Here is a 21,997-nt window from a genome sequence, read left to right as displayed (position 1 = left end):
TCGGCGGAGTATATCGTTTTAAATTAATTTAAATCCGTTTAACTCACTAATTATTCTCTACAATTTTGCCTCTTATACTTTTATGTACCTTCAACCGTATTCCTGGCGTTTTGGTAAATATGCGACGGTGCGGGAAGAATTATCGCTTTGAATTTTTGAATTTTGAAATTTTTGAATACGGTTGAAGATGCAATAAAGATGTAGGGAACATAGTTGTAGAGAATCAAATTTTCTACAAAAAAGTCTGCGACACCATATTTTTATCTTTAACGGTTTAGATATAAATTAACTTTCCAATACCTGACCACAGGCAAATTGAATCAAATCTATGCCTTGAGCGTTTTTGAATGACTTTGAGGCTGAAATGGTTGAAGATAGTGAGATGATCTCGCTGACTTTTTTGTAGAAAATTTAATTCTCTACAACTTTTTTCCTAACATATTTCTTGCATCTGTAACAGTACTCGCAGCATTTTGAAAAATATGTGGCAGATTAAGATTTGTAAAATTTTAAAAAAATTTGAAACATGGTTTAGATAAAAAAAAATATAATGTTAATTATGCTTTGCTATTGAGAATACAACCGTTTTTTCATATTCATTGTTCTGAAAACGTAGACGGTAATGAGACAACTGCGCTCTCTGGCGACATTAACGAAACTATCGAGAACGGGACGTTTTATTTGAAGGTCGTTTCATATCCTAATCTTTAGATATCCGTAGTTTGAATATAAAAGAAATTCGTTTGTAAAAGTCTTTTGTAAAAATTTTTAATTTTAATTTTATTTCGATATTTTTAAAACTGCACTAAATTGAAACTCTTGTAGAAAAAATATAAGAAAAATAAAGAAGTCGACTTGTATTATCTGATTTATCTCAAATTGTTTATTTATAAATTTTGCAATTTTTTAGTCTTTATCGGTTACAAATGTATGTATCGACAATAATAATTTGATTTTAAACCTCAACTAACTGTACAGAGGCTAGTCAAAAATATTAAACTACATAATTATATTAAATTAAATAAAATGAGCTTTTAAAACAACTAACAGCGTACTCAAGCTCAGAGTACCTACAAACGCAAAACTTTAAAATTATAAGAGCAAAAATTTTTTTGTCGATAAGTGTAGTTAGAAAATTCATTCCCAGCTAATAAAAATAACAGCAAAAATAATAGAAGTACTACATGATTTAATATAAAAGATGGCAAAATCTGAAAAATGGAACGTAAGGACAAAGGCAAAAACACGATAAAATAGGTAAATAAGGTTATGATACTACAAATTTTTCGAAAATTATTTGATTTTTGAAAAAAACTAATTAACATGAAATAATATATTTATAAAAATGTGATTCTTCTCCAAGAATATGTTTTTTTAACATTTTTTTAATTCAGCTTTTGTATTTAATTTTGTATCTTACTTACTGCCTTTGCTCTCCTTCATTCATTATTCATAATTTTTTGAAATCAAACAGTTCAACAAAAAAGACTTTAATGTTGATTTATATTGTTCTTATTCACCCTGTACAACAAATCTAATGCTAGTTAATAGCTTAACTTTAACTAATTAAAATTAATTAAAAAAAACATTTTATTAAATTACGAGGCAACTTTTAACTCAGTGCTAACTCGTAAAGGGCTATTTTAGAAACTTTTAATTATCATGGTTTACATTTTAAGCAGCAATTTAAATAATTCAAACGTTACATATAAACTTTTGATAATTATCTCAAATTTGCATGACCCTTAATTAAATTTTCACGAGAATTGATTAGATCTAATGAAATATTCAGTCATTTCGTTCCACGTTTAAATACTTAATAAAGTACTGAAAGAGTAATAATAGCTATGAATTAAATGATACAATGATCCCCTGAAAAGGCGCTTTTTGTATTTTTTTTTGGTTTTTGTCGTCGTGAAAGCACGCATTCCACTCAATTCCAGCTTTCGCGCGATTATCGGTAATAAATCCCGTCGATTTGAGCGCTCGCGTCCGATGTTTGCGCGTATATTTCAGTGAATGCGCACTGAAAATCGCGGCTTGGCCTGAAGTCGGCTTATGCTTTCCTTCAGACGCGCTAACATAAACAAACATGTCCGCTTTAAACCAAAAAACGAAGCGTGTGTAGTCGATGTGTGTTCCTGGTCGGAGGTCGTACCGTGACTGGCTCGAGGGCGCGTTTTCCCTCTTGGTGTTGGTGGTGGTACTGTTTTGCAATGGATTACGACATGCTCGTTTTTCCCGAACTTCTGGCATACTATGACACGGGTCTGGTCAGTAATAATGTAATTTAGTGCGCTGATAATTGCGAAAGCTGGACAGCTTTTGCATTGTTCCGGTTTGCTGTGGTTTTTGTAGTGTTCATCAATTTCGTTCGGTCGAGCGGTGCGTTATGTTTCACCACCGTTACGGCTCTAATAGGAATTCGGATGATTAAAGTTTGCTGGGATGAGGATGAATGGAAGCTGAGTGCGGTTGCGATGCGAGATGATAGTGGTTACGGAGCACAACGGACACATTTTCAATCGCGTTTGAATCGAGGGTAATTTTAGATGCTCAAAACACATAAAAAGGCTAAGAATAAGATTCGATCGGCTATGTATAATAATGAGTAATCAGAATGTCGCGTCTAGAAGTCTCTGTGTTTATTACTGCAAAATGTAATAAAACGCACATCACCTAGAAAACATAAAGGTAACTGTGTGAAAAGGTGTCATTCACTCAATTTCACGTTTATGGACAAACCTATGTGGTGCCGATTACGGCGGTGCCAGATTTTTTATTTTAGCTTTGTTAATTTTGCCGAAATTTCATTTCAAAAGTGAATTCCTCTGTCAGGTATAGTCTTGTACTATGTTAGCTATAATAGTTTCGTTGTAATCGGCGCTTTAAAACTGACAAAATCAGAATTTAAGGCCCGTTTTTACGTGAGCTTTATCTTTTAATTTCTCTTATTGTGTTATAAGTAATTTCTATTCAAAGCTATTATAGCTAGTTTGTGATGCCGATTACAATGGCACCGCATTATAAAGAGTTCTAACTCTTCCAGTTTCGCCGTAATCGGCACATAAGAACCATTTTTTTACGAGATTCTATCGACCTGAAGGTTTTTTTAGTCGATTACAGTTGACTAGCATTAGCTTAAGTAGTTTCGCTGTAATCGGAATTTGAGAAGTGAAAAAATAAAATGGAACACGCTTTTTTTTTGGACAGTTTTAACTCATTTTCAATTTTTTTTCTTTTGGACATACCTACGATAAAATTGATTTAAATTTATTGTATCTGGTTTGTGATGCCGATTACAATGGTGCTGGATTTTTTGTTCTAGCTCTTCCAGTTACGTCGTAATCGGCACATTAGAAGCATTTTCTCACAAGATCATATGGTTGTGAAGGTTTTTTAGTCGATTACAGTTGAGTAGCATTAGTTTTACTAGTTTCGCTGTAATCGGAGGTTGAAAAGGGGAAAAATAAAATATCACACGTCCGTTTTTGAGCAGTTGTAACTGAACTTCAAGTGTACTTTTCTTTTTGGTTAAATGATAAATTTGATTAAAATTTATTTTATCTAGTTTGTGAAGCCGATTACGATGGTGCCGTTGCTATGGCTTTCCCAGTTTCGCCGTAATCGGCAGCTCAGAAGCAAATTTTTTTTATGGAATATTGTCTTGACATTGGCGTTTTTTGGTTGTGTCATTAACAGTAGATGTGCTTTAGCTTCAATAATTTTGGCGTAATTGGTGCTTGCAAAGTTAAGTAAAGAAATTTTTTTTGAAAATAAGTCGTCTTTAAAATCTTTTTCTTTTTGGACATGGCATTTGTTTGTTTTAAAATTATTGCATCTTATGTATGATACCGATTACGACGGTGTCGGATTTTTCCGACAAATTTTGCCACAATATTTTATTCGACATACGTGTATCATAATTTGATGGATCTTTTTCGAATCAAATTTGTGGTGGCGATTACGAAGGTGTCGGATTTTTTGTCTTTGTTTCTTCGTTTTCACCGAAATCGGCATATTTTTTAGATACTAATATGAAGTTGGCGCTGGAGATTTTTTATCGATTACTGTTGAGTGGCGTTAGCTTTACTAGTTTCGGTGTAATCGGTGCTTGAAACCTAAAAGTAAAATAAATAAATCTGTCTTATCCTATTTGTGGTGGCGGTTACGCTGGTGCCGGATTTTTGCTGTATCTTTTCTAGTTTCACCGTAGTCGGTAGTTATGAAGCGAATTTTTCTTATGAGATATCGTCTTAATTGTTTGTGCCAATAACAATGCAAGTGTTTTAGCTTCAATAATTTTGCTGAAATCGGTGCTTCAAAAAAATTAAATAACAAAAATTTAGCATGCTTTATTTGGGAGATTATAAGGCGTGTTCAAATCTTTTTCTCCTTTAAAATGTCACAAATTTAAATTTATTTAAAATTATCGTATCTTATTTGCAGTGCCGATTACATAGGTGTCGGATATTTTGTTTAGTTCTTTAATTTCGCTGTAATCAGTGTTGGAGAAGCAACATTTTTAAGTTTAAAAATTTAAGGCACGTTTTTTGTGGAAACTCTGAGTCGTCTTTAAAAGTCTTTAATTTTTTTTCTAAACATAATATAAATTCTATCTAAGATTTTTATATCTGGTTTGTGGTGCCGATTACGACGGTGTCGGATTTTTTGAAAGTGAAGTTGTGACATTTTTTCTTGATTGAGGCGCAATATTGTAGACATTTTTTACAATTACAATGGAGTTGTTTCGTTGTAATCGACGTTTTAAAAGTGAAAATTTAAACCTCTAAACAATAGACACCGATGGGGAATCTGGAAGGTGAAAATTTTAATATAGGTTTTGTTACATTCCTACAAAAATGTCCATTGAGAAGAGGTGTCCGTTATTCTGGAAGTGTCCATTAAGGGAGGTTTCATACGTATTTTTCTGGAAAACATTCTCCTTTCTCCTTATAAGTGTAAAATTTTTTCTCTCTTGATTTTTTTATCTAGTTTTTTTTGTTTTCGCCGAAATCGGTGTTTCAGAAGTGATTTTTGTGATATGTCGTCTTGCAATTGGCATTATTTGGTAGATATTTTTGTTCTGGTCACACTATAACTACACTAAGTTAGCCTCAGCGGTTCCGCTGTAATTGGCGCTTTAAAAATGAGAAAAGTGAAAACTTATGACGCGTTTTCCCGGGAAAATATAAGTTGCAGATGAAAATGGAAAACCATGAATAAATAAGTTTAATTTTTTTTTCGAACATTTTTTATGTAATGAAACGTTTTAGACAGAACGAGATAAACTAACAAAAAAATTTTAACTTGCCAGAAAAGTTTAGCCATATTTCCTGCAATAACTGTTTTGATTGGCAGCTAGCTCAAGTTTTTTGCAAAAATCAAAATCGATTACCACCTACACCAATCGTTACACTCGTCCTGTATCAGTTTACACCATTACGTTTCACTCCGTGCAAAAATTAATTAAGCCAGGATGCTATTTTGAGTTTTTACGATGTTTAACACTTGAAAAGCCATTTCTGTGACTAAATTTTGATCGTCTGAAAAACGCTTGATGTGGCCACATCTGTCTCCATGATGTGAAAAATCCTCTCTTCATTGAAGCTTTATTTGTGTCTTTTTATATCAACACTCTAAAATTGAATTCCGACATTAATTTTATTTCGGTAGTGTTATTTGATAAATGACGCAATCCACACGAGTACTCCTTGAAAGTCGGAAAGTAAAACGTTTCTCAATGTGGATCGACACCGGCCATGCTTCATCCGAGCAATAATAGCCATCTGCTGTGTTATCATAATACAAGTACAATATTATCTGAATTTATTCCGGTAATGCAGAGGCGCACGCTCGGAGTTATTTTCGACAGGCAATAACTTTCCTCCGGTCATAAATAAGACCACTGGTAGGAAAGAATTGTGGCTCGAATCATTGGATTTAATAGCTTTAAGAGAAATTTAATTTGCAAAGGTTTTGCCGTTTCATTGCATTCGGATGCATTTTAACTGAAAGTTGCTGAAACAACAATAACTGTTGCAACTTCCATGGACGAACTTTCCGCCATAAAGTGAAATGTTAACTCGGATACTTCAAACTTTCGGCTTCCACTAAGAGGGTACTATGAAAGCTTAATATCGGGAGAGATAATAAATAAGAATTTCGAACTATAAGAGGGAATATTTAAGAGACGAGCAGGGTAATTGGGATGTCGTGAGTGTCATAACATGTTGTTAAAGGAAAATTTATCACAACGACACAGAGATCTCTGAATTTAAAATTAGAACAACCAGAGGGCGCTTGCGGTGCTCTTACTCCTTTTGGCTACAATTTATTACATGATATTTAGTACGAGGTGTCGTTCTGGAGTGTAATACATAAATTTACATGATTTATGATTAGGCATTAGATGGAAATGGGTCTAAAACTTTGTTGTAATGATACCATCAAGCACACTGGCAGGTGTTTTTAATTAAAGGGGGCTAAATTGTTGTATTGTGATTTATCATACCGAAGATTGGATATCTCTGACATTAAATTAAAAAATATGGAAGTTTTATTTGCAAGTTAAGTGTTTGGTGACATGTTACAAACATATGTTTCCATTAAAAATTTTCAGTAAAATTTTTAATTCACGGTAGGATACAACGTGATTTTTTTAAGACCTACCTTGCAAACTTTTTAACTTCTAATATAGGTAGTTCTGATTTGAAGTAAATTTTTTTCAAGATGACTGAACTTCCGGAACTAGGAGAAATTGGCACCAAATTTGAAATTTTTAATAGTAATAAACACTCTTTATTGCATTTTGGAATTTGCCTTTTGGAAATGAGTAAAATATACCATAATTATTAGTACCTATCTGTCATAGTTTTTGAATTATGTCATTTTTTTGACATTTAAAATATTAAGGTCCTTGAACTCTTTATAATTAGTGGATAATTCTTTTAGCATTTGATACCAAAGGCTTGTAGGGTTTTCTGAAATCTTTACAAATGTCAACTGTCAAAGTGCAAGGCTACTATGATATTTTGAAAATGATAACTAAAAATTGTGATAACAGTTTTTTCAATGGATTGTCTTTGTTTTCATAATGGCAATCAAAAAACAGCAATTTTTATGCAGACTTTTATTAACATCTTCGACATCTGTCTCTTACAGTGTTTAAAATAATCGCAAAAAACAGAATTTTGGCTTTTTAATTGATATTGATTAAAAGAAAGATTCTCAATTGTTGACCATTTTCAAGGTCTACTTGATTAACAATGAAAATTACGAGGTAAAATCCCTTTTTTGTGATTTTTTTCAAGAACTCTAAAAAAATAGATATAGGACGTGTTGATAGAAATCATCATAAATACTATTGTTGTTTCAATTGCCGTTAAGAAGATAGTCGATCCATTTGAAAAAACTAAGTTATAGTCAATTTTTGATAACCATTTTGAAAAAATCGTACTAGTCTTGAATTTTGACAGTTGGCAATCTTGAAAATTTTAAAACGCTTTTTGAAACTTCGGTTTTCAAATTCAAAAAAAAATATTCACCTATCGCGAACGGTTCAAGGACTGCAATATTTTAAATAAACGCTTGTAAATAAAAATAAAAAAATAAAAATAAAATAAAAAATAAGAAAAAATAAAAATTTCAACAAAAAATTGACACATGTCAAAAACTATGACTGATAAGTACCAACATCTTGAAAAAAAATTTACTCAGTTTGAGAATGTGAATTCAAAAATGCAATCAAAATATTTGGTTACTATTAAAAATTTAAAATTGGTGCCAATTTCTCGCAGGTTTGGAAGCTCAGCCATTTTGGAAATAGTTTAGTTGAACTCGGAATGGTCGATTTAAAGCTCTTGTTTTATTATAAGTTAAATAGTTTCTAATGTAGGCCTTAAAAGAATCACCCTGTAGAGAGCTATTATTCTTTGCGGTCTAATAATAGTATGTATATTTCATGCAGCATGCAATAACATTTATGTTGACGAATACGTAGCACAATTGCCAAATAATCCACCGAAATTTGCCTTCATTTAATCATAAAATGTTGCCTAATTGCGCTTAATGTCAGTCGCAATTTTCCCAACACACAAACTTGTAAAAAAGCGACTTGAAGCCGACTTCCTGAAAATTTCTGCTCTCACTCACTCGTATTGGAATCGACACGGCGTGCCTTTCGAAATAAATGGTTTTAATATACACTTCAATACCAGGAATTTATTGGAAGTGACGTATGTAAACACAACGTGCATAGCTCGTGCCAAATTTTTAACCGGCTCATAAAGTTTTCATTTCAAGGGTTACACTCGGCACACTCCAAAGTTATAAATAAAAACTGTGAACAAAGAGTTTCGTTGCATTTGCAAGCAATCGATCCGACCGAATTTTTCCCAACACCTAAAATAACCGACCAGATGTGCACCAGGAATGTGGTGGTGGTGTTGTAGTGGCACTTCCTGCTGCTGCCCTACCGATTGCGCCAATTGGGGTGCGTGTCATCGTAAAAACGTGTATTTATTTTACTTGGACGGATTGTTTGGACGCGCTTCAAATAGCGGCACTTGAGCGAGATCTGCGCCAATAAATTTTCCAATTAAGAAACCATATGTACAGGGTGGAACTATTTTATTTTTGCCACCAAAAAAAATAAATGAAAATTTGCATATTCTTGAATTGCCTTATGTGTCGTGCTAAATGCTACAATAGTAATATTGTGGCACGAATGGATTTGGAGCACGACAAAGGAGTGCCCAATTAAGTCTTGTAAAACAAGTGTTATATACTATATTTTTTATTTTCTATTTTTGTTGTTTGCTTTAGTTTAGTTTAACTTATCAAAATCTGTTCAAACTATTTTCTCTTAATTTTGTTAATTATTCGGGTTTTATCAATAAATGACTTGACGCTGTTGACAGATCACACACTAGACTGATGACATCCAGCCCAGCACTGCCAATAAAACTAAAAGTTTACTAAAAGGAGTTGCACAAAAGTTCTCTTTATATATATTTATATATATATATATATATATTTATATATATATATTCTTTATATATATATTTATATTTTTATATGTGTGTATGTGTGCCTCATTCTCGATCCGGCCCTTATAACGATAATGTAGAAGAGAAGTCAGAAGAAACTTATTTAAAAAGTTAAAAATAACAAATAAATCATAGAAAAAAATATGTAAAAATAATAGTTAATATTTTTAAACTCAGCTCACTAAGCTTATGTGCTCGGGTACCAAAATTACTCTAGTTTTACCTTCCCGAGCGTATATATATAAAGAAAAAAATTATGATAAAATACGCTTCAACAATTAGTTACTCCTGGTTAAATAAAAATAATGGTTTTGAAAAACTATCTTATAAAAACACTTTTTGTTATAAAAGAAAACTTTATATCTAATGCGGTAATGGCCTTTTTTTCTTTACTTATTTTTATTTTATTTTAGTTTTATTTTTTTTTTATTTTTTTATTACTGTCGTTTTTTTAATTTCTAAAGATGTATAAAATCTTTTGGAATATGTTTGCTTTTACTTATGTTAGGCCCTTAGGCCCTCTGTACTAGAATCGAATCGTGGGTCAAGAAAAAGAGGCACTTAAAAAATATGTATTAAAAAAAAGTTAAGTTAAAACAAATTACAGCATCATAGTGAAGTTAAAAGAAGTAATGGAATTTAGTTTAAAAATACCATATTATTGTTTGACTCCAAAAAGGCAAAATAATGTTATTTTAACTCAATTTAGTGTTTTTTTATTTCGGTTTAACGCAATTTTTGGAAATAACTAAATTTATAGTTTTAAGACGTCTTTAATATATTGAGAACAACATTTTTGACTCAATTCGGCAATTTTTTTGGTTATTTTTAACAAAATCTTGCAAATAATTGGATGTCACTTTCAAAACGTGTTTCAACGATGGACAAATGCTAAAATAACAACATTTTTGACTTAATTTAGCAATTTTTTTGAACAATAAAAATAGCTTTATAAAAGACAAAAATAAAGAAAAAATAAGTTTAGTTCTTGGTAAGTTAAGTAGAATTGTGTTTAGATTCGGATTTAAAAGTAGTATTGTTATTTTTAGTGTTTAATTAGTCTGAGCAGTATGCACATAGAATTTGCAGATTTATTTTTTAAGTCTTGGAAGAATATTGGCGACTAGTTGCAACATGTTGGTCCAACGAGCGCCTAAATCAAGTTTGTCGATTGCAAGACACTATATTTCATAAGTTGGAAATCTATTGACCATGTATAGAAGTAATGTTAGTTTTCAAAGCGAGCTGAAAGAGTAGGAAGGCCATTTTTCAGTTAGGTGGGTTGGTACAAAGGACGATTTATGGCTCTATTAAGACGACAAAATTGACTTTCGTTCCGGGTCTAAACGTTGACAATTTTCACAGATTAGACAATAATTAGCTGCTAATTCCACCCTCAGCAGGTAACCCCCGTTCGCTTTGCCCCACTTTCGCCAATAAATAGACATCACCCTTCAGGACAATCAATTCATGTGCTGATATATCGGAACACGTGTACGAACAAACCTATTCATGTTCGTACGACAAGCTGCCTGTCAGAAACATCTCCCTTTCCGAACAAATAAAGAAATTTTTAATTTTAGAACCGCGGACTTTTCAGAAGGTTAATGCTGAACACCATGGATACACATGCTGGGAGAGTTAAAATATGTAATATCAATAAACATGGCTATTTTCAGATCGGCTTAGTTTAAATATTTTTAATTGGCCAAACAGACCAGAAATAAAATAACAAATCGACGTGCGGAATGAAAAAGTGCAAACGGCAGGTGTTGAACACCCGAATTCGGGTGATTGGCGAAAAAAATTATTTTCAATACAATGACTGATTGTTGGAGTTCAACGACCACAAACGATGGGATGATAGGGGAAAACGCTCGAGGATGTTCCTGGAAACGTGAGATACGCGGTTTTTATTCTTTTGACTACTTGAAATCTCCCCTCGAAACCATTTAAGACATGGACACATCAAACGATGTGGTTTCATCGCTGTGATGTTTTGTTGAAAAAATACAAAACATTTGGGGCATTTTTCGTCCACATCTTCGTAATTGCGTGCTTTATGAACAAGCTTTATGCACAGGGTGTTCCGTCTAAACCTCACATTAGAAGTACTAAAAGTTCAGTTCTGCTCAACGAAAATATTTTTAAAATGGCGGCATTTCCGGTAATACCGGAAGTTACTATTTTAAATGGTAAATCATGTTTCACTGTGTTTTTGGATTAGTTGGATTATTTTAAGGGAGTTTTTATCAGCTTACCTATACCTAAGTTTAACCGTTTTCGAGATATTTAGGATTTTTTTAAATTTTTTGGATTTGCATAAGTCACTTGAAAAATCGGTAACTCTCTTAGTTTTAGAGAATTCGAAATCATATTTGGATAAGTTAAAGAGAAAGCCTATATCTGTTCTCCAGTGTGTTCAAAATTGGAAAAGAAGTTAATAAACCCAAAAATTTTAAGGATAAGTTTGGACAACTTTAAGTACCCATAACTTAATTCTTTCAAATGGGATGTCCAATTTTTATTTTACTAGATGGAGGAGATTTTTTTCTGCATCGATCTGTTTTAGCATTTTCTATACATATCAATAATAATTTTCAAGTTATGTTGGTTTTTTGACATTGTAGAAAATTTTTTACTAACCATAGGCATTTCTGCATATTTTGCCATAAAAACCATTTAAAGAACACCCTGTAGATGTTGTTTTGTAAATCTTACCGCGTTGTTGGCATAAATCATGAATTTTTGTCGATATTTCTCGCAGAAATTTGATTGCAACTATCTTTTGGCAGTGGTGCCTAACAAATGTAACTCGAGTTTAATATTTGGGGTTGCCAATAGTGCCTGATTTTAGCCGAATTTGATACAGTCGCGTTCCAAACTGATAATTCGCTTTGTACGTATCCCGACATTGATTTATTAACAATTCGTAAAGTGCTTTATTACCACTAGCAGCGGATAAAGAAAAGCAGATTAGGGTGGTTCTTTTTGCGGCCTGCATTACCAGATGAAATAAAATTCAGTTAAGCCAAAAAACACGCTGCTATTAAATAAATATTAAATAAGTTTGCTTGCGAAAAGTAACAATGGGTTTGCTTTTTAAGCCCGTTATTTTACAATGAGAGCAAATAAATTTTTGTTACATTTTAATTACAGCGCGGTCTTAAATTTTCCAAATTGTTGGCACAAGAGAAGCGGAAATAAAGAGTACACATGTATCCGCTAATCACATAATCCCTTTAGTTACTTTTTTGTATCTTTTGCAGTCACGTACCGAATTACGGCTATGGTTTTACAATGGCCCTCTTCTAATCCATTTTTAAACTGGCGATTCTAACCAAAGGCTGATGCATATTTATTTCTCTTTTGTGGATTTAATTCGAGGCTTTTTATCGCGACTGAGCCGTCCATCGCGGACGGAATGCTGATCAGGAAGAGGAGTAGTTAAAAATATACACCCACATCAACCTTTACCCAACACTGCGCCAATTTAGAGGGTCTACTCATGTCCAAATCACGAAAGATTTTTTTCAATGTTGACAGTGCAGATAATTATTTTTTTTTATGCAGATGTTTATTTACTTTTCCATTCTGCGAGTACTTTTACATTTAATATAAATATTCAAAACAATTGTGGCGTAAATATTTGGTAACTGCTGTTTTAGTGTTAATAAAAGATGTTTTTTCAAATCGAATATTTTTTTAACCTAACCTAAAATTTTAACACTGTATTTAATTCCTTTAAGGGGTAATTAACTATTTAGAATTGCACTGTCAGGGAGATTACGTAAGTATGCAAAATTTCAATTCATTCGGACAACAGGAATCCTCTCAAATTTGGGTCGGAAAATATGAAAAAGACAGACATCCAACAAAGCAAGTTAAAAAAACGTTCAATAATGAAACTAATCGTAACTAAAAAAATGCTTATTAAATCTAAGTAGATGAATAATTGTACAGTTCTTCAATTCAGATGTTCAAAAATGTGAATTTTGTAATTTTTTAAAAAAAGTTAAATAAAAAATTGTTTATTTTTATGTTGTTTATAAAAAAATATTGCGATTTGTTCGAGATTAATAGATATTTTAGTATTTGTACTACTAAAAAAATGACATCGTTATTTAAAATTGCCAAGAGATTGTTGGTGGAAATAAAAAAAACATGTTAAAGTTCTAATTGTTTAATTGTCTTGTTGAGAAAAATGACCTGTTTTAAATTTTTCTTGAATAATAATTTTTTTATATACATTTTAAGCCATATATGTAATAATTTTTTGTGTACACAAAAAAAAATATTCAAAACGTTTAAATATTAAGCCAAATTTTAACGAATAAACTAATAATATATATTTACAGTTTTTTCAACGGTGGAGCAAATTTATTCAAATCAATTAACTTAAAAAGAATCACAAATAAAGAAAAAATTTGTACATTTTTAATTCTGAAATCACTTGCGAAGTCGATTTCCAAAAAAAATAAGTATACTCTTTACACTTATTATTTTTTTAGAAAATGAGAAAAATTGAAGTTTTCAAAAAAAAAGTAAAGAAAGTGATCTTTTTCACAAAATATTTGCAAATTCGTTATAAAAAAGAGTTTTATGGAATTAGTAATTAATAGAATAATAATACAAAAAGGACAACATAAAACTATTTTTCTTGAAATAATGGAGAATTTATACAATATGTTCTTCTGAATTTATGTCTCGAGAAGCAACCTCATTATGTTAATTTTTTTGCATGCCAATTTTTTTATCTTAAAATTTGTCAGTACTTCTACCTACAAATGGTAAATTAATTTTGTGTAGAATTTTAATATAGAATTGCACTCAGAAGAAAGATGTAATAACAGTGGACATTCTTTATAAACTTGTTTTTTAATACTTTTTTCTTTTACTTTCAGTTTTTGCACTCGGTTGTCGTCCACCTCTTGCTTCATTATTTATTCATATTGTCTTGGCGTCTGAATCTGTCTATAATTTCCTTAATCTTATTTTTTTTATGTTATTTATATGTTCATTTCTCATTTTATTTCAGTTTTTTCTCTTGGTTTGGTGTACCTCTAGTCCTTATTATGATGAAAATCAGACTTTAACTGCTTTTTCCACACCTTTTTTCTTCATCTCTTACACATTTTTTTTTCTAATTTTTTTGTACTTTTTTGGCTACATCTCATTTTCAAAGTTTTAACTGTTTCAGCATTGTATTTTGTTTTATCCTGTGTTTTCTTTTAACTTTATTGCTTTTTTTCTACTTTTAATTGATACGAGTTCTTATTATCTTATTTTGTCTTTATTATACGATCTTTTGGTTTTTTTTTCTTTGTTTTGTGTGTCTCTCGTCTTTATTATGATGAAAATCACACTTTAGCTTCTTTTTTCAAAACCCTTTTCCTTTATCTCTTACGTACTTACTTGTACTTTTGGCTACAACCCATTATTTATAATTTTTTCAGCACTGTTTCGGTTTTTTTTTGTTTTTTTAAATTTGTTCTTTTGTTCTTACTTTTATTGTCTTTATTCTTTTTTTTTGGTCGGTGTTTTTCTGTTCAAGATTAAGCGCGGGACACCTCTGTTGTCCTTTCTTACCTTTTCTGTTTCGGTTTCTCTTATCTTTGCTTCTTATTATTTTTTTTTATCCTTTTGACCAATAATTCTCTGGCTTCATGGTTTCTTAGCCGTATTTTCTACTATGTATTTTTGTGAAGAAATAAGCGCGCTTTCAGTTTGTTAGATTTTGAAAAATATCGGTTTTGCTCGGATATCAGGGAACGGCTATGTGAGTAATTTCGGTGGAAATAATACAGTAGGTTGATGTCTGACAGCCCGTCTATTGAATATTTTATCCTCGTTCGACCTCGCCGGTGTATTTGGTCATGAACGTTTTGACAAATAGAAGTGGAACATATTATGTTCCAAGAAAATTCATGGATGCTACGTGCAAATGCGATGGTGTTTTAACTCGTCTTTTCCAGCTGTAGGTTTTTATGTAGTCGCTGATGTCTTTTGCGTGTCGAAATGTAGCGTCAGCTCCGAAATATTTGTAATTAAAAAGGGGGCGAGTGCTTGTAGCGCAGCATCTGTGGAGATTGTTTTTAAATTAAATCTTATATCATCGCGAGTACGAATGCGGCTTGGGATTTCATCAATTATTTATTTAGAACAGTCGGGGAAGGGCACGAAATTAAAAGCTGTCGGGAAAACATAATTGCTCATCGGAGGCTGATGGAACTAGGAAGATGACGGCGAGTGGAAGCCTGCAGATTGCCCGACGATGAGAAAATTAGTGGAAGCCGGCTGAATGGCCGACAAGACAGAAATCATTAATTTGGTGACGGCGTCTAATATCCCACCCCCGGATTACTTCCATCGAATCCAATTCGGTTAATATGCAGCCGGAGTAGGTTTTTCCCAACTTTCGCACACTGCGGAGATGTATTACATAATTCAGGCTCTTTGTTGCGATGCAAAAAGCGTCGCGCCACACAAATAGCTTTCACTTCTTAATTGAATATATCGCCACATTGCCAAAAGCACGCAATCGATACATTCAACCAACGCTAATTTTACCCACCATTGACCAATTGACAACTTTCTGTTTTTGTATCTAATCGCGCCCAAAAACACCGAATCAATTTCGCCAAACAAGGAGAAGATAAAAATCAAAACAAAGCGCTGAATATTGCATGCGGGCCTGATAGGGAAGGGTCTGTCATTCGCCGGTGACGGCCTACATACAGGGTGACCTATGGCTGCCTAACCGGTCTATACATTTTTTGTTACTTGAAATATTACCATGCCGTTTTCATTCTCCGATAGATCGACTTAAAGTCCACGAAATAAAAATATTTTTATTATACTCAGAGTGCTGTATACAGGGTGGTGAACAAAATGGATATTTTTTTACATAGACCACACTATATATATAAATATATATAAATATATATTTATATATAAGTTATATATATATACTTCGCAGTAATTTCAAAAATTGATCTTTTCTATATAATATATATATATATATTCTATTCTATATATTATATAGAAAAGATCAATTTTTGAAAAATTACTGCGAAGTCGCGTATTAATATTTTCCGATAAATTTGATACAAAAAATTAAAATATCCTGTAGTTTTAGTAATAGTGTACAGGGTGTGCCAACAGGCAAAAAATTGAATAACTCATTTTTTAATGAAACACATATATATATATACAAGGTGCTCAAAAACTGGCGCACCAAGTCAGTGGTACGTTATTGAGAAGCAAGTGCAAATTACGGGAAAAATGTTGAAAAAATTCCTAAAGTCATATTTTGAAAAATCTGTAGCTAAAAACTTATTGTGTTAACTTCTTTAGTTTTCATTATTTTTTTATGTTTTTATGTTTCATACCAGGTAATCATTCCGTAACAAAACGATGAATAATTATTTTTAAATTTACTAACAGATTTTAGCAGTTTTTTTAATTTAAAAAAATTAAAATTCATCCAAAAAGTCACAATGTGTAGATGTGCCAACACTGGGAATTATTTCCTAGGAAACCGTTTCAAAAATAATTTATTTTTATTGTTGCTCAAATTCTATTGCGATCATGACTGTTAGACAACGTTGCCACATATCATTTATCCAAAATCCGTTATTTATCAATAACTTTAATACAAAGAATTTTTTTATTATTTTTACCTTTATATGTAACCACTTCTCTACCACACACCATTGAGTTGGTGCGCAAGTTTTTGAGCACGCTGTATATATATTCTATTCTATATATATAATATTCTATATATTATATAGAAAAGATCATTTTTTTTAAAATTACTGCGAAGTCGCCTATGAATATTTTCCGATAAATTGGAAACAAAAAATTAAAATATCCTGTAGTTTTAGTAATAGTGTACAGGGTGTGCCAACAGGCAAAAAATTGAATAACTCATTTATTAATGGAACAATTTGGGTCACCCTGTATTTAATTATTCTGTCTCGTCTGGTGAGGTCACTCTTTGACGGAGTGCGCGATAATCCCACGAGACTTTTATCGAAGATTGGATAACTCCGTGTTTTAATAACTTGATTAAAAAAAGTTCGCAACTTTGCCTCCAATTCTAGTTTAATTAACTTACAAACAACCTCAAGCCCGGATTTGGGTCAATACGTTAAATAAGAAGTTGAGTTTCCAAGTGCCATTACTTCAACAATTTACCATTCTCTCATTCTGTTGCGATTTCTGACACTCAGACTCGATTGCCTTAATTAGTGATTCCACAATCTATTCTCAAGAGCGTTGTCGGGCTAGAGCACATGAGTGAAGAGTTTTCCAATTTTCCTATCATTAGCTTTTTCCGTTTAATTGACGATGAGTTAGGAGAGGGAGCAAAGCCACAGGCTTTCACTCCAAACCATAAAGAAGTTTTACGGGACTTAGAAAAAATTAATCAAACGAGTGCTTCGGCGGGTCATAAAGCATTGCCAGGAGCTATATCTCGCATAGTGACGCCACTTGGCAGTGTTTTTTCAAAGTAACGTACGGAGTCGAATTTGGACACAATTTTACGGAAAAGTAACCTAGAGATTCTTGTCAAAAAGTAAAACAGTTTTATGCTGTTGTCATAAACAACTGACGAAACTCGATTTCCATAATTTTTTTTGAACACTTAAGATTTTGCAAAACCAGATTAAAGAAAATTACTAAATTGTGAGTGTCTTACTAAACTTGCCGTGAGTGTCTTTTCTAGGGAATAAAGCAAACTTTGGTTTCAACTAATTTGAGAGAAAACTAGAAACCAGTAAATTCAGTATGTAAATGTTTTTATAAAAGTATCTAGTTTTTTTTAATAGGCTCTTTAATTAAAAACTACAGAGGACGACACTTTTAATATTTTATACCGTATTAAATGTCTGATAGCCAGTTGTTGCTGGAAATCTATGATTTGCAAATTATTATTCCGGCGCATCCACCATTTTTCTAATATGTTAAGTACAACTACTTTTGCCTTCTTCTTGCTAGTAACGTTATATACTATAAAATTAAAAATAAATAAATAAAATTAAAACATTGTGTACCAAATTTTTGCTATTAGCATGCTGTTTCTAGGTTTTTCGATTTTGCTAAACTGGACAAAATTGGGTCAAAAGTAAATTTTGTACTCTTTTTTATGTATGTTAGCATATGTTAGCAAATTTTTTATCTAGAAAAAAAAAACAAGCAGATGGATGAACACATAAATCACAAAAAATTGTCTATTTTATTCATTATTTTATTTTGTTATAAAAATGTTGCTGAATTTGGTTAAGAATGTTGTTAGCTTTGCTTTTTGGAGCATTTAAGTATTAAAGTATTTAAGTATTTAAGTTTTAAAGTTAGTGTTTTTTGTTTTCTTCCAAAGTTCAAACACGTTTTTGAGTCTGCTCTCGCAGAATTATTCTAAACTATGCTGAATATTTATTAGGCAATGGTTCTGGCACTTTCGATTTTTGTTGGTTGTATATTTTTCACACATAAAGATTATTTTTACGCCAAAATAAGTCGCCAAATGAAAATAAGAAATTCGTCGATTTGAATCAGAAATCGAGTTTTCTTTACCATTTATGCACATTTGGAAACATAAAACTTAATTATTTTGTAAAATTTTGGCAAAAATTATCAACAAAATCGTCGATCCGTTTCGAAAATGGTGTAATTTTTGTCTTTAAACACGGTCGAGATAAGAAACTTAAGCCATTTGGAACATTTTGACAACAAAGTTGAAAATTAGCCAGTTGGGACAAAAACACAATTATTTAGTTTCTTTGACGTTTTGTTGTTGTGTGTACATTTTTTATCCAGAACCACAATGATTTCACGGTAATAATTGGTCAAAAAAGTTGCAAAATGAAAGAAATAAGTCAGAAATGGTTTTATTTTAAGCGTTATACACATTTTTAATTTTGCATTTGCATTTTAAACTAGTTTGTATTTTTTCCATCCAGAAACTCGAAAATAATTTAACAAAAACACTATGAAAAATTGATGAATTAGTTTAAAAATGCTATTATTTTTGTCGTTTGTTTGTATTACAGCTTTTTAAAGAAATTTTTAGGCAACGTTTTGAAATGTGAAATTTGCATTACACTGAATTCTACTTTTAATATTGATTTGTTTAGATTTTTTATATGTTATTAGTTATTAGACTGTGTCTTAAAAGTAAGGGAGAAATAAAGATACCAACATAAACTTTGGTTTCAACCAATTTGAGAGGAAACTAGAAACCAGTAAATTCAGTTTATAAATGTTTTTATAAAAGATCTAGTTTTGTTTTTTTTTTAGTAGGCTTTTAATTAGAAACTACAGAGGACGTAACTTTTTATATTTTATACCGTATTAAATGTTTAATAGTTAGTTGTTGCTGGAAATCTATGATTTGCAAGTTATTATCCCGGCGCATCCACCATTTTTATATTATGTTTAGTACAACGTACGAAACGTTACCAGCATTTAAATGTGATTTTAAAAAATTAAAAGGAAAGAAAAAACAAAGCTAATGATTTATAGAAAACAATAATGATTTATATAAAAGATTTGCGAGTCGAAGATATTCAATTTCTTTAGTGTCAATTTAGTGTCAATACGCCGAGGGTAATGGTTTTTTCTTGATTTCTTTTGCGTTTTTTTGTAGGTTTTTTTGTGTTTTATTCATCTACAAATTCGAAAATAATTTGTCAAAAACACTGAAAAATGATGAATTGGCTCAAAAATGCTATTATTTTTCTCGCTTGTTCGTGTTACAGCTTTTTAGAGAGATTCTACACAACGTTTTGGCAAATTGCGAAATTTGCATTACACTGAATTCAACTTTTTATTAGTTATTAGTTATTAGAGGGTGTCTTAGAAGTAAGCGAGAAATAAAGAGAGCAACATATACTTGCCGTGAGTGCCGTTTCTAGGGAATAAAGCAAACTTTGGTTGCAACCAATTTGAGAGTAAACTAGAAACCAGTAAATTCAATTTGTAAATGTTATTATAAAAGTATCTAGTTTTGTTTTTTTTTGGTAGGCTTTTAATTAGAAACTACAGAGGACGTAACTTTTTATGTTTTATACCGTATTAAATGTTTGATAGTCAGTTGTTGCTAGAAATCTATGATTTGCAAGTTATTACCCCGGCGCATCCACCATTTTTATATTATGTTCAATACAACGTACGAAACGTTACCAGCATTTAAATGTGATTTATAAAAACTAAAAGGCAAGAAAAGACAAAGTGAATGATTATTAGATAGCAATAATAATTTATATAAAAGATTTGCGAGTCGAAACAAGAAGATATTCAATTTCAAGGTTGGCAAGCCTAACTTTAATGTCAATAAGCCGAGGGTATAGGTTTTTTCTTGATTTATTTTGCGTATTTCTGTGGGTATTTTACGAGTAGCATTCATTCTTCGACATATTTTAAAATAATAAAAACTCCGTTTCTTAGAAATTTTGCACTGGTTTGTCATAGCTTGACCATATGAACTCGCAAGTTTGGCTCTTCCCTTGCCAGTCTTTCCGACTTTGATCGATTCTTGTTTTTTGGCAAAATAGTAAATTGTCGAATTGAAATTGATGAATTGGACGTCGACTGTTCGGAAAGCAGGTCATAGCTGGATGATGGTGGCACGTTTGGATTTATCACGTTTAGATGGCTCCGGATCGAGTAGATGAGTTCCGGAAGTGACGTGTGCGTGCCTTGTGACTTTGACTCCGGCATAGCGTGAGTTGTGCGAGTTTTCCTAATGCCATTCTTCCTGTTGATAGGGTTTTTGTGCGTAGAAATGTTGCATTTGGCCCAATAAATAAGTAATTCGCGGTAAGTGCCGTAATGAACCGTTTGTGATTTAAAGCCGCTTTGGGTAAATTAATCATGTGTTCGCCGCTGAAACGCAGCTAATCGTCGAACTTGGAGGCATGCAGGTTTAAAAGGGGGCAAAATTCCGGTGCTTGTGTGTTGTGACCATTTTTTTTTCGTCTTAACTAAGTAAAAGTATCCCCGCGAGAGTTTTTCGTCATCGATTGGCCGCTGCTGACCTCCGAGAGGTCATTAGGACTGCCGGTTGCGTTTGCAATTCCAGCAGACACGCTCGAAATGAGAAGGGTGACATTGTGGGCGAAAGCCGTCGGTACATTTCTTGCATGCATCAATCACCGCGTCGTTTCGACAATGTTATTGCATGGGAGGTCGGAAACGGGAGGGATGATGGGACGCTCGATACATCTGAGGTGTCACCCGAACTGCCTGCCAATGCATCACCGATTCGGAGAGTGCCTGAACGATATTGGATGGGCAATAGTGCATGTAATGACGTTACTGTACACCGAACTGAACATTATCATATTATATCATTCCAATTTATACACATTAGGCCGATTGCTAAGTCGGAAATTGCAACAAACTTGATTTTTTCGAAACGGAAATGTCAAACGAACTTAAAACATAGCTGCGACAAGCAAATGCATTTGTTGATGAAGACAAGTTTGGAAAAAACAAAATAAAAACATTTTTGAACTTTTAATTTAATAAAAAAATGCGTTGGAAACTTTTTCATTCTACAGTAATAGTAAATTTAAAGTAGTTTAGAAAAATTTTGCAAGTAAATGTGAGCAATAAATAAATAAACTTACTGTGCTCTTAATTTCATTATTCTATTCGCACTTTAGTAATTACTTTACCAAGAACATTATTGTACAATGCATAATCTTTGCAAGAATGCCAAAAAAATAAGTTTTAAGTCATCATGACGTCACAGGCCAAGAACCGCCCACTAGCGCTTTGATTGGTTTACTAATCTGACGTAACAAATTAAGGCGCAAGCGCTAACGCAAGCGCAAATCAAAAGATAGGTTATGTTTATGTTTATATAACGTTTAGCGTGTTTTTAGTAGTGTGTGTAAGCAATTTTGTGATGACAATAGGCAAACACAGCATAAACAACG

At 32.1% G+C, this 21,997-nt stretch overlaps 1 protein-coding gene across 6 annotated transcripts in view; it reads left to right on the top strand.

Annotated features, from left to right (window-relative positions):
- bru3 (bruno 3) overlaps positions 1-21,997 on the top strand; it is a 456,798-nt gene that overhangs the window by 54,939 nt on the left and 379,862 nt on the right. Inside the window, exon 1 of one of the 6 annotated variants that reach the window (XM_015984036.2) lies at positions 2,097-2,273. The exons of 4 other annotated variants lie outside the window; for them this stretch is intronic. In XM_015984036.2, the coding sequence (XP_015839522.1) occupies positions 2,217-2,273 (57 nt within the window). In that variant the 5' untranslated portion in view covers positions 2,097-2,216. Of the gene's footprint in view, positions 1-2,096; positions 2,274-21,997 lie in introns of those variants that run through there. One more of the 6 variants, XM_015984038.2, reaches the window with a different exon arrangement.

The sequence above is a fragment of the Tribolium castaneum genome, chromosome 7 (assembly GCF_031307605.1).
Source record: "Tribolium castaneum strain GA2 chromosome 7, icTriCast1.1, whole genome shotgun sequence".
In the NCBI taxonomy this organism is placed as follows: Eukaryota; Metazoa; Arthropoda; class Insecta; order Coleoptera; family Tenebrionidae; genus Tribolium; species Tribolium castaneum.
The sequence above is the reverse complement of the archived record's forward strand: the minus strand, read 5'-3'. Positions and strand labels throughout refer to the sequence as shown.